This window comes from Notamacropus eugenii, chromosome 2, assembly GCF_028372415.1.
Source record: "Notamacropus eugenii isolate mMacEug1 chromosome 2, mMacEug1.pri_v2, whole genome shotgun sequence".
NCBI classification, from domain to species: Eukaryota; Metazoa; Chordata; class Mammalia; order Diprotodontia; family Macropodidae; genus Notamacropus; species Notamacropus eugenii.
The window spans coordinates 439159141-439171890 of record NC_092873.1 but is presented as its reverse complement, the minus strand read 5'-3'; the positions used below and the strand labels follow the sequence as shown (position 1 = coordinate 439171890).

The window sequence follows — 12750 nt, the reverse complement described above, 5'->3', positions numbered from 1 at the left end:
CATTCAAGTATCTACTATGTGCCTGGCATTGTATAACCCCAGGACAAGTCACAACCCCATTTGCCTCAGTGTCCTCATCTATAAAATGAGTTGAAAAAGGCAATGACAAACCACTCCAGTGTCATGCCAAGAAAACTCCTAATGGGTTCCAAAACAATGGAGCAACAGTAAGAAACAATAGTAGGTGCTTAATAGATACTTGCGGAGTGAGAGAAGTAAACAGAAGCTGACTGACCATTTTCCTGAGATACTATGGACAGAATCCCTACATCAGGTAATCCAGAGAGCTCAGCCCTCCAAGGACCCTATGGACACGAACATTCTGAATCTCTTGCACTCCCCATCAACCGTCTAGGAGGATCCTAAGGGGGGGAGGGGGAAAGCCACTTGTCTAAACTAAATAAAGGAGTTATCCTGGAGAATGGAGGAGGGGAGGGGAGGGTCTCACCAACTGCTACAATAGCATAGACATCAGCAAATATTTGTTGGGACAGCTGGACTTGGTGTTAGCCCCTTTCAATTCGTGAGAGAAGACCAAACCTCAAACACACTTTATTGAAAGGTCTCTCTAGCCTGTCTCCTCATGTCCTAAATTTCATTCCCTAAATCTAAGGAAGAGAAGGAGTCAGAGGACTAGTCTGAAATTGATAGTCTCCTCAAAGAGTGAGTGTGGACGGAAGCTGCAGAGGTCATACTATCAATCTTTTTGCCTGTGGATTTTTTTTCTTTCTTGAGTCACCATGTCTTTCCCAGATCCCCAGAAAGAGGTTTGGCACCCAGGGATGGAGATGAGAAATCTCAGCCCTCAGTGCTGAGATTTAGGCTTTTAGAATTAAAATTTTCCCCCATCCATCACTCCCTCCATCCGCCTTTCCCCCACAGAACCTGAAAAGATCAAGGATGGTATATCCTTTCCTAGAGGCAGGAGAATGGATCTAGTGAGTCCTGGTGGTCCCTGTCAAGTCCTAAAATTAGATCTTAGTCCTCCTTTTAGAGCCTGGGTTTGCAGTTTCTCACCCAAATGAGGTGACCTTGACTCTGATAAGTCACCCAGATCTACAACTCAAATTTTCCCATACCTGAACCCAGAAAGACCAACAGCCTTTCCTGAGCAAAGGTGTTGAGCACTTCCCTCCTCTCCTCCCATCCCTGGTTCTGCTTTCCTCTTTCTAGAGGCTCAGGCTGGAGGCTTACCTTGGGTCGGGCTCAACAGAGATCCTAGTTAGTGTCTGCTTGTTGGGAACTAGCTGCAGACGGGGGGAAGGACAAGGTTTTAAGCGGGTGAGCGTGAGAGACCCTGGTCCCAGGAGCCAAATCCCGCAGTCAAAGGAATGTGTCGACACAGGCAGTGGGGCGGGGAATGAGTTGCTGCTATTTTGGCAGGTGCTGAGGACCAGGCTCAAGGAATTTGTCCCCCATGCCTTATATGCCCAAGCTATTGTCCAGCTGCTGAGACAGGCTATTTTAAACTAGGGCAGATATGGGGGGACCTGATGGGGAGGTGGGTGGAGGAGAGAGGGATGTGACATAACCCAGCTGTCTCTTTGAGATGTCTGATAAGCAGATGCTGAAGGCTGGGGCCCCAGAAATTGGGAGAGCCAGGATGGGAACAGGGTAGTGGAAATGGATAGATTTCAACCTTAAAACTCAGTCACTGTCCCTGTAATTTGGGCCATGGCTGGCCAAAGCACCTGTCCTTTGTTGGGGGGAGGGTGACCTGTGCAAGGTGACATTCCCGAGTTCTGTATCATACTTGAAATGATATTATGTCATCTGGTCCTCTCAGCTCCCCCATAATTGGCTATGTGACCTTGAGCACTTAGATTACTTTCTGGACTTCAACTTATAGGAGCTAGGGTGGTTGTTGACTGATGGATTGGAAGGTCCATGAAGATCATCTCTTTTGACATCTTATCCAGAGAGGAGACAACTGAGTTTTTCCATTTCTAAGCTGGATTACAGGGTCTGACTCTTCTCTTAGGATCTGTGATGTGGTGGGAAGGAGTGGGATCCCCAAGGAAAAAAAGAGTGGGTAGGGAGTGGCCTCTGATGAAAGGAATTGGAGTTTGGACACAGAGAAGACCTTCTGACTAGTGGGAGCAGTTGGACCACGGCAGAACAGACAGCTGGGGTAGGAATGGCGGGGTTTGAGCACCTGTTTCCCTGAAGGTCTCTACAAAGAACGATACACAGGATGGTGCTTGTCAAAAACCTTGATGGGGCTGAACAAGAACTCTTTTGTAGAGAGAGGCAAGGACAGGTGGGCAAGACAGGGCCTTTAGAATGAGGGGCTGCTGGAGTACAACTTTCCTCTCCATCTTGGCCCATCTCCTTCGCTGACCTCTGCCAGAGCCCAGAAAGCCAGAAAAAAACAGTGCCAGTTTGCATCCTGGACCCCATAGCCCTCTATTGCTGACACTAAAGGTACCTGGCTCACAGGTAATCAAGGATATATGTTGTGGAGTCAGAAACAATTTTATTTCAGCACGAGAAAGACATTCTTAGAGGAATTCTGGGATGATTGGAATAAGGGACCGGGCAGCGTCCATCAAGGTCTGCCAAGTGAGGGGAGAGAAGGATGATCATGAGAGAACAGACTAAAAAGGGCTCATGAGACCAGCTCAAGCTTGGGGTCTACTTCAAATGCTGCCTCCTCCATGAAGGCTTCCCTGATCTCCCAGCTGGAAGGGTCCTCTCTCCTCTCAGCTTGAAGCACTTTGTATTCTTTTATACATTTATCATATTCCCATTTTCATTGTATTTATGTGTCCATGCCTCACCTTCTTCCCTTAGAGGAAAAGCTTCTTGAGCAGAGAAGATCTTAGTTGTCTTTGCAAGCGTTCCTATGCCTAATTCGTTGCTCCCTGAACCTAGAACAGTAGGTCAGGGGCCTGTGAACACCTATGGGGGCCTTGGAAGCCAGCTGAAGGCAGGGACTTTCATCACACTTCAACGTGCTCAATGGAATAAGGACATTGGGTTTGGGCAAGTCACAATCACTTTGGTTCAGTTTCCTCATCTATAGAATGAGAATTAGACTAGGTGACTTCTCAGGTCTTGTCTAGTTTGAAATGTATGATCCTCTGGTCTCTCCTAAAGTCCCTAGCTATATCCTGACTTAGGGGTGGGGAGGGTTCAGATGTTCCCTACTAATCCAGGTCAGTTCTGAGAGTGAAACAAGGAAAACTCCTCAAGTCATGCAGGAATTCCTCTAGGAATAAACTCCCTTTCTCCTACAACCCAGATTGTCCTGACATACAGTGGCCACTGAAGAAATATCTGGGGATACACTGAATGATTGGGTCAGTTCTGCCCTTGTTTGGCACAGTCCCCATCACAAAAAATAAATAAATGTTTATTGACTCACTGCTTCTGCCAGGGCTCTGAGCTGCTCCCAGAAATCACCAAGGATCCTAGTCAGTTGCCAACCCCAGTACGAGTACCCATCTTAGCCTTGACAGTCTAGTCTTCCTCAAGACATCCAAGGGTTATTAACTTTTGATTTTCCATAGAGAGAAAGGTACATGAGCCTGGATACTCTAAAACCATAGATAACCCCCCAAAATCAATGCCAAAGCATCTGGAAGATGCCACAGGATTTGTAGAAGGCCCCAAATTGGCAGTTGAAGTAAGGCTTCTAAATGATTTAGCTTTCCCTGAACACACAGGGGCTAATGTATCAGATTAATAGGAATTTGTTGGTTGGCAGTGAACACCAGCTCTGGAGAATCCACAAAGTGAACAAGCATCACAAAGGTCATAGAGACCTGGCATTAAATAACAACAGCTTTGCATCCTGAGCTGGCAGGGGTGACTCTACAGGGTAGGGGTGACTCTACAGGGTGACTGTGGCCTCCAGGTCCCCTCAGAGCAGAGAATGGAAGTGAACACTGGACAGGGACCAGTCTACAATTAAAAGAGAACTAGAAATGGGCAGTCATTTAGAGGGCACTGATTCCACATCTGGTCTCATCTTCATAGTTTAAAGCTTTGGTCCCTATTTAAAGTCAAATTCCCCTGTGAGGGAGAAGAGTTGAAGCTGTCAGTTACTCATACCTTCACACAAATGCATTTATCAAGTCATTTCCTGAAAGCAGATTTTGGCAGAGGAGATTAGGGAAAGAGCAGGAGAGTGGGCAGCTGGAGGGGTGCCAAGGGACTGCCTTGGAGATGGGGAAGAAGTCAAAGATCAGGCATCTGGGCACATCAGAGTCAGAATTCCATCCCTCAAAATCTGGCCCTGGGTAGATCGGAGTGGACAGGATGTCTGGATGGGAACCAGGGAGGGAAAGGGGGAGGATTTTCAGTGGGGGATGTAGGGAGAGAGGTAAATCAGAGGCAGATGGAGTTACTTGCAGAGGCGAGAGGCAACATCAGGGAGGGATATCCCTGCCTGGCACATTAATGATGAGCCAGGACTGAGAGAATTTTTTTGACAGAACTCTGAAACAACTTATCTAACCCCTGTTGGGGTGTTCTAGGTATCTCTAGTCCCCCCCATTCCCTCCTACAGTCTCCCCCAGGGATGAGCAGTATTGTTTTCTGTTCCTTGCTAGGTTGGAGATGACTTGAGTGGAGTGACAAGGCTTTTGGTCCCTGTCCAGTGTTCCCAAAGACATCAGAGTGCCTAGAGTAGAAGGTAAAGATGTCAATGTGTTCCTGGGCCCAATGGCTTCAGCAAAGAAGGAACTGGGTGAGATTCACCTGGAGTATCCAGATCTCTTTTCCCTTTCACCCCTTTTGGCAGTGATATTTCTCTCAGGTATTCTGGGGGGCTCCAGGGACTGAGGCCCAGTCAGTTCTGAGGTTCAGGGGCTAGAAAGGAAGCTTGGGAGGGAGCAGTAAGAAGTGAGGACAACATTGACCAAATGTTGTCAGGTCTGACACATAGGCTGCAGATCCAGGCCCTCCTATCTCGGCTCGTCCTGTCATAGCTGTGGGGACAAAAATGGTAGTACATTAGAAATGAGGAGGGGAAGGCTCGGAAGAAAAATCAGTTGATCCTGCTATAGCTGGGGGTGGAGGTAGGGAACCCAAGAACTTCAGGGCTGGGAGAAAGTGCCCACTACAACCCCAGTTCAATACCCAAAGGCACAGTGGCCAGGAACAAAAGTATCTGCTGGGAAAATGTGAAGGGGAATTGTAGGGTTCTGATTGAGGCTGGAAACACTGAAGAACTCAACGAACCATTTCTCTGTGCTGGTCCAAATCACTCAGACATAGCAAGAGAGGGAAGATTTCTGGATTTTATGTATTATTATGTAAAGAAACATCATGGGAGTCAGTAGTGGTAATAATAGCTAACATTTGTCTAGTGCTTTAAGATTTGCAAAACTCTACGCATACAATGCCTCACTTGATCCTTACAACAACCTTGTGAAGCAGGTGCTACTATTATCCAATTTTACAGATGAGGAAACTGAGGCAGAGAAAGATTAAGTGACTTACCCAGAGTCACACAAATCATAAGTGTCTAAGCAAGAATCATACTTGGTATGTCCTGACTCCAGTCTAGCCCTTCATTCATTATATCAAGGTCCCTCTTCGCAGCTTGTGTATATGTATATATACCTACATATATGTATATATACACACACACACAAACATATATACATATACAGACAGATGCAACCCCACCCTACTATTTCACTACTGAGAAAAGGAAAGGAGTTTGACTAGGCAGGCACCTGCTTTCCTAAGAAGACACCCAAGCAAAGGAGAACTCTCCAGCTGAAGCTAGTGAGATCCCAAATTCTAGTGGTCCTGGGAATACTTCCTGCTCCGCCTCACCTGGGTATCTGTGGGAGAGGTGGCTTGCTTTCCCCATGAGGTCTTCTTGGTAGATGCCGCCTCCTTCCTTATGTTCTGATGAGAGAACAGTGACTGACTGAAGGGGGATTCTGGATCTGATGCAGGTTCTCTCTTCCCAGTATGGGTCAGGGCTTCAAGGTTCCCAGACTCAAACTCTTGCTGCTTGACCTGGTCTTACTGGGAACAACCCCACCTCCTTTATCTCAAAGCCCGTCCCATTCACCCCACTGCATTCTCAATCTTTGCTTCAGTTGTTGGCTTCTAACAGAGAACTCCAAGGCTTGACCCTTGCTTGGGTAACTCCATATTGTGGGTGAACAGGGAGGAGTCCATTACCTGGGAGTCCTGGTCTCCTCCAGTGTCCTGGGTCCTGCTGACCCACAGTCTGAGCTGCGAAGTCACCACACCACATGGGAGTCTCAGGTCCTCCTAGAGAAAGAGAGAGAGAGAGAGAGAGAGAGAGAGAGAGAGAGAGAGAGAGAGAGAGAGAGAGAGAGAGAGATAAAGAAAAAGAAGGAAAGGAAGGAGAAAGAAAGAAAGGAAGAAAGGAAGGAAGGAGGGAAGGAGGGAGGAAGGAAGGAGGGAAGGAAGGAAGGAAGGAAGGAAGGAAGAACGAGTTCTAGGTCACAGGGCAACAAAGAATCTGAGGTTTAAGGCTACTGGAGAGAACACACCCAGGTACTTTCAAAAGGAAGCCAGATTGCTACAGGCTCTGCCTCTTCCTCCTGAGCTCCTGAGCCAGGACTCTCTTTCCCCCTGGCTCTGACCCAGACCATACCCACATATCTAAGGAAGGAAAGAATGACTACTTGTCAGGGGCCTTGTAGAGTGAATTGATACATGGGTAAACAAGGTCTCTCCCCTGTCTCAGCTCTCACCTAGTCCTTGATTTTGTCCTCCTATAAACCTGAGTGATCCTGTATGTTACAGCTCCTTGTATGGCTACTAGACTATAAGATTCACAAGGACAGAGAGAATGTCTCATCTAAACTTTGTATCTCACCCCATTGCCCAAGATAAGTGCTTAATGTTTTTCTAAATAACAAACATTTACTATTAGTTGCTTTGTTAATTCATCCTCACCTAGACCATTGTGGTAGCTTTCTAACCAGTGTCCCTACTTCAAGTTTCTCCCCTCACCCATTAATCCAACCTCCACACAGTGTTCTCCTAAGACATGGGTCTGACCATGTCACTTTCTGCCAAACTCCACTGGCTTCCGTTTGCCTCTAGGGCCATATACAAAAGCCCATTTGTCATTGAGAGCTCCTCTCAACATGGCCCCAACTTACCTTCACAGGTTCATCATCTTCTCCCCTTTCATGCGCTCTATGATCCAATCAAACCGGCCTCCTCAGTGTTCCTCATCTCCCATCTCTTCCTCCTCACACTGGCTGTCCTGTGCTTCCTTCCTTCCTCTTTGTGCCTCTCACCCCTGCCTTAGACTCTCTAGTTTTTTTCAAAACTCATCTCAAAGGTCACCTGCTGCCTGAAGCACTTCCTGATCCCTGGCCCCAGTGAGTTGCTAGCATTCCTCTTCTTCAATTTACCCCATTTTTTGTTTTGTATGTCTTTATATGTGTATATTTTGTTTCCCAGACAGACTATGAGTTCCTTGAAGGCAGGAATTGCTTCATTTTTGCCTCCTCCAGGGCCTAGCACAGTGCCTGGTTGGCACGTAGTAGGCAGTTAAATAAACGTGTTGATTGCTTCAGTGGTATCTGAGTGACCCTTCAACTCATATTTGGAGGTTCTATGAAACTGTCACTTGCACTTAGGAGGACTCAGGGCAAGGACTCTGCTTCATTGACATGTACAAACACGGTAATTTGAAAGGGCACGAATGCTTCTGTTTGCAGATGACATTATCCTCATTGGGTCAAACCTTGGAACACTGCAAAGCCTCCCAAATGAGATTCATGATGACTTGAAATAGTTTGGTCTCCTTATCCATTCAGGAAAAACCAAATGGATGAAAAGTGCTTATTGTGCAGATTATAAGTAGTTGAGTCAGTCAATAAGCATTTATTAAATACTTACTCGAGCGGCTAGGTGGTGCCATTGTGTGCATAGAGTCAGGAAGACTCATCTTATGAGTTCAAATACAGCTTCAGACTAGTTCATACTAGCTGTGTGACCCTGAGCAATCATTTAGCTCTGTTTGCCTTAGTTTCTCCATCTGCAAAACGAGCTGGAGAAGGAAATGGCAAACCACTCCAGTATCTTTGCCAAGACAACCCCAAATGGGGTCAGGAAGAGTCAGACAGGATTAAAATGACTGAACAACAAACGCCTACTAGACGCACTATAGTAAGCACTGGGAATGTGAAGGAAGACAAACAACAGTCCCTACCCCAAGGGACCACCCCCAGTCTTGAATAATTATGTTATATATAAACAAGATATAAATAACATAAATTCAAAATAATCTCAGAGGCAATGTATTAAGATGAAGGAGGTCTGAGAAAGGCTTCTTATAGAACTTGAGCTGAGCCTTAGAGAAATCCAGGAGGCGGAGATGAGGAAGAGGAGAATTCTGGGCATGGGGGACAGACAGTGGAAACACAATTGAATGAACAGTCCACAGAGCTAACCCATCAATATCTACAGCTCAGACAGATAATGCAGATGGATAAGCTGGGTCCAGACCTTACCAGGAGGCAATTGTGCCTCCAGAAATTTATGCAGAACTTTTAACGAGCTCCAAGCTCCTCTCTGAGATAAAGGCCTGTCTTTTTTAATTTGATATTCTTCCTGAGTATTTGAGTAGTCTTCCTGTGATGCTGTGACTGAGAGTCTTGGTTGGAATGGAACAGTCTCAGAAAAATTAAATTTCCCCAAATGCCAATAAAGAGGCACATGGTGGGAATGAGTAGGCTCTAATAGGAGGTGCAGCATAAAGAAGGAAGTAGAAAGTCAGGATCATAGGAGCCTACATCTAAAGCTGGAAGGGACCTTAGAGATAATGGAATCTAATTTCTTCATATTATGGATGAGGAAATTGAGGACCACAGAGGTTAAGTGACTTGCTTTGGGTTTGTTTCATAGCTAGTAAATGTCTAGAAACCAGAATTTGAACCCAAAACTTTTTGACTCCCAGTCCAGTTCTCTATTCACTTGTAGCTTAGTACAATGCCTGGCATATATAGTAAGCACTTAATAAATGACTGACTATAGCATGTTGCCTGGACAATGTACCAAGAGTGAGGTAGAACCTGACCCTACACCCCATGGTGTTGACAGGACTCTAGGTGTTGGACCAGGGATGGTGTCTCTGGTTAGTGTCAGGAGGATGCCTACAAACACATACCTAAGGTGACTATACTTTGTGTACCAATAATTGGAACTCGTGGTCTGATAAAGGATATTCCTTCTGCAAAGCCTTGTTAAAAATGTATTCCTTATCCCTCTCCACTCCTGCCTTGGAATCAGGATTGTTTCAGAATATGCAGGAGGTATCATCACCACAGGCATACCACCCCATTTCTGAAGCTGTAGAAGGAAGGTATTTCTTCCCCTGCCTCCCCGCTGCAGGAAAGAGTCCAGATGGACAAGAAATCCCGGCAGAGAGAATCTCAGCATGGATTTTCCTTACCTTCTTGTTCAGAGCTGGCTCAACCTTGCTATTCCTCATCTGCTCCTTCTCAAAGAGGCTCCTCTTACTGGCCACCCCGACAGGAGCCACAAAGAACTCAGTTCGGGATGAACTTGGAGACCTGAGAGATTCTGATCTCTGGGAATAGAGAAAACAGAAACCGCCCAGTCACCCTGAAGCAAGGGTGAAATGGGAGATGGATCAAAGGATGGGGAAGCATGAAAGGGAGAAAGAAGGGAAAGGCAAATGAGCTCCATTTGGCATTTTGGCATAAGTGATACCCCCCCTTACTCCTCCAGTGTTTGTTTTCTATCTGTATACCTGGATTGCTCCTGGGCCCCTCTACCAGCAGCTGTAGGAGAGGGCCCTTCCCTTCCCTCACATATCTGGGCCTGTTTCTGCACACTCACCTGTATAGCTGTGTGGTATCTCTCCAACTTCTCCCCGAACTTGACTGTGTTGCTCGGAAGCCTCACACTGGCACTGGGAGGTGGAGGAGGAGGGAGAGAAGGAGGAGGAGGAGGAGGATGAGGAGAAGGAGGAGGAGGAGGAGGAGGAGGAGGAGGATGAGGAGAAGGAGGAGGAGGAGGAGGATGAGGAGAAGGAGGAGGAGGAAAAGAAAGAGCAGGAGGAGAAGGAAAAGGAGGAAGAAGAGCGTGCAGGAAGAGAGGAATTGGTTAAAAGCCCTGCCAAGACCAAGTCTCTATTTTGCATCCCTGGGAACTGGGGGTGGAGGGGGGTTCTGCATCAACTAACTTCTCCCCTTCCACTTCCCCAAAGGGCTGGAACCATTAAGAGAGCTGTTGTGCATCCATCTTGCAACCTGGTGCCAGAGATAGGCACTTGAGTGATTCTGTTGATTTATACCCCCCACCTGAACCTGGAGATGGTATCTGGCTCAGCGTCTCCTGTTTGGTTCTCCCTTGGCCCAAGCAAATCTACTCTGACAACAATGACTACCTTGGAAAGAACATTGAGAACGGGGCGGGGGGGGGGGGGGGGAGACCCCTCCCCACCCAGAGCAAAGCTAGCTGTGCTCAGTAGACCATAGAGGAACCTGTTCTGTTTGTACTTTAGGAGTGGAGGAGAGGGAAGGATAAAGGGAACAATGTGTCTTTAGCTTTTTCCTTAATGTATGTGCCATCAGATTGGGAACTCCCTGGAAGTAAGGACTGCATTTCCAGCCTCACACAACTGCCTAAGGACAAGAATAGGCCAGCCTCCATCAAGGTGGGAATCATCGAAGAACATGTGCTCCCCTTATTTTGCATCCACAAATTCTCATCCCTTAACTCAGGATACAGACAGTTCTCAGTATGGCAGAATGACTTCCACTGATCTGTCCTTACCTAAAATCTCAAAGCTTCCCAGAATACCTGTCCTTGGGCCAGAAGGATAGAAGCTAGAAATGAATTAGTCTTGAGCAGAACTCAGCTATCCTATCTAAGGGTCTTTCCTTTACCATCTCTGAGGCGTTACAAACCCTCCAATTTTGCATTCCTGCCCAGTTCTCCTCAAAGTCCTCTTTTAGACAAGCCCTCTCTTCTTCCCATTTCTGTCTAGTTCTTCTCAAAATTTCCTTTAGGTTGATCTCCTTATGGAACAAAACTATAGCCCTTCCAGTTTCCTCCACTGATCAGCCCTAGGGACTGCTGGGCAACCAACATATGTTCCTCAAGGCAGAACCACAGCCCCACCTTCAAGCTATAGCTTGTCAAACCCTTCACTAAAGAAAGGAGTAAGGATTCTGTCCCAGACAGGACAGGAAGGACATCAAAGCTAAGGAACCAAAGTATAAGTGGCAATAAACTATGAGAATTCATTGGCTCAAGAGGTTCATTGAGTGCCACAGGCATAGAATTAGACTAGTTTCCCTTATTCATAGATCTGTGTCTGCATCACTCCTCTGCTTAAAAACCCTTAAGTGACTCCCACTTTCCAATGGAAATGGGAAGTCATCTAGCATGGAGGAAAGAGCATCATGAAATCTAAAGTCTTGGATCTAAAGATTAGGGTTGAGGTCTCGCTCTAATGAGTCAGCTTAACAGCTCTCATCCTCAGTTTTCATATCTGTAAAATGAGGATGACAATAATGGTACACTTCATGACTCCCAGAATAGTGAGGAAATTGTATTGTGAACCATGAACTGCTACAAAAAATATAGACTATTATTATAAATGAGTTGCTGGGTGGCACCATAGTGCATAGAGCATAGGGCCTGAAAATCAGGAAGATCATCTTCTTGAGTTCAAATCCAGCCTAAGACACTAGCTGTACGATCCTAGGCAAGTCACTTAACTCCGTTTCCCTCAGTTTCCTCATCTGTAAAATGAGCTGGAGAAGGAAATGGCAAATCAACCCCAGTATCTTAGCCAAGAAAACCCCGAATGGGGTCAAGAGGAATTGGACATGACTGAACAGTAAAATTATTATAAATAAAATCCAGATTTTCTTTCTTTCAAGGCCTTCTGGAACCATCTTACCTTTCCAATATTCTTTCATACTATTCCCCTACATCCTCTGACTACAAGCCAAGGGTCCTTCCACGTATTGCACAATCCCAGTTCATATGCTTGTTCTCTATTTCTGGAATACCCTTTTCACCCATATTCCTACCCATCCTTTGAAGCCCAGCTCAGACGGTACCTCTGAATCCCCTCCTCCTCCAAAGTCAGTAATGATTATAGGATCAAAGATTTAGATGCCATCTGACAAACTGAAACCAAGTGAGGCTAAGTGACTTCTAGATTGTAAGCCTGTGAGGACAGGCACAGCGTCTTGGTTAGTCTTCGTATCCTCTATAAATTCTAGCACAGTGCTCTTGTACACTCCAGGGCCTTAATAAATGCTCATTGACATTACTGAAGTTGATTCAAAAAGAATTTCAATTATTTCATTAGTGAGAAAATCAGAGAGTGCCTAAGAAATATACTTTTCCTTCAAAGTGACATCAGAGAGAACAAGCAGGCCCTCCCCTGCACATCCTAGTCCGAATGGACCACTGCTCAGATCCAGGGTGGTCAATCTTGTGTTACTGTGTTCCATGGTATTCTCAAGGAGCCATCATCTTCCTCTTTTCCCTTATGCTTATTCTGTGTCCCTTCTCAGATTCTATCCAACTTTCAAGGCTCAGTCCACCCACCCCTTTGCAGGAAGTCCTCCCAGAGTAAGCCAGCCTACACCAATCTCTTGCCTTTGGTGACTTCCTTTAAGTTTTATTCCCAGAATCCCTTCTTTCCTCACCGTGAGCTTTGTTTCTCTAGATACACTATAAAGTCCCTGAATACAGGAGTCACATCCTGGACTTCTCTTATAATCACGTACAGAGCTGCGCACAGAATAA

The 12750-nt window shown here is 46.1% G+C and overlaps 1 protein-coding gene across 2 annotated transcripts in view; it reads right to left on the bottom strand.

Moving 5' to 3' along the window:
* Positions 1 to 2456: 2456 nt before the first annotated feature.
* Positions 2457 to 12750, bottom strand: part of LAD1 (ladinin 1) — a 33051-nt gene continuing 22757 nt past the window's right edge. Inside the window, exons 6-10 of one of the 2 annotated variants that reach the window (XM_072648227.1) lie at positions 9817 to 9889; positions 9407 to 9544; positions 6148 to 6240; positions 5791 to 5865; positions 2457 to 4934 (exon numbers count right to left, since the gene is read on the bottom strand). In XM_072648227.1, the coding sequence (XP_072504328.1) occupies positions 4929 to 4934; positions 5791 to 5865; positions 6148 to 6240; positions 9407 to 9544; positions 9817 to 9889 (385 nt within the window). In that variant the 3' untranslated portion in view covers positions 2457 to 4928. The remainder of the gene's footprint in view (positions 4935 to 5790; positions 5866 to 6147; positions 6241 to 9406; positions 9545 to 9816; positions 9890 to 12750) is intronic. The other variant, XM_072648228.1, reaches the window with a different exon arrangement.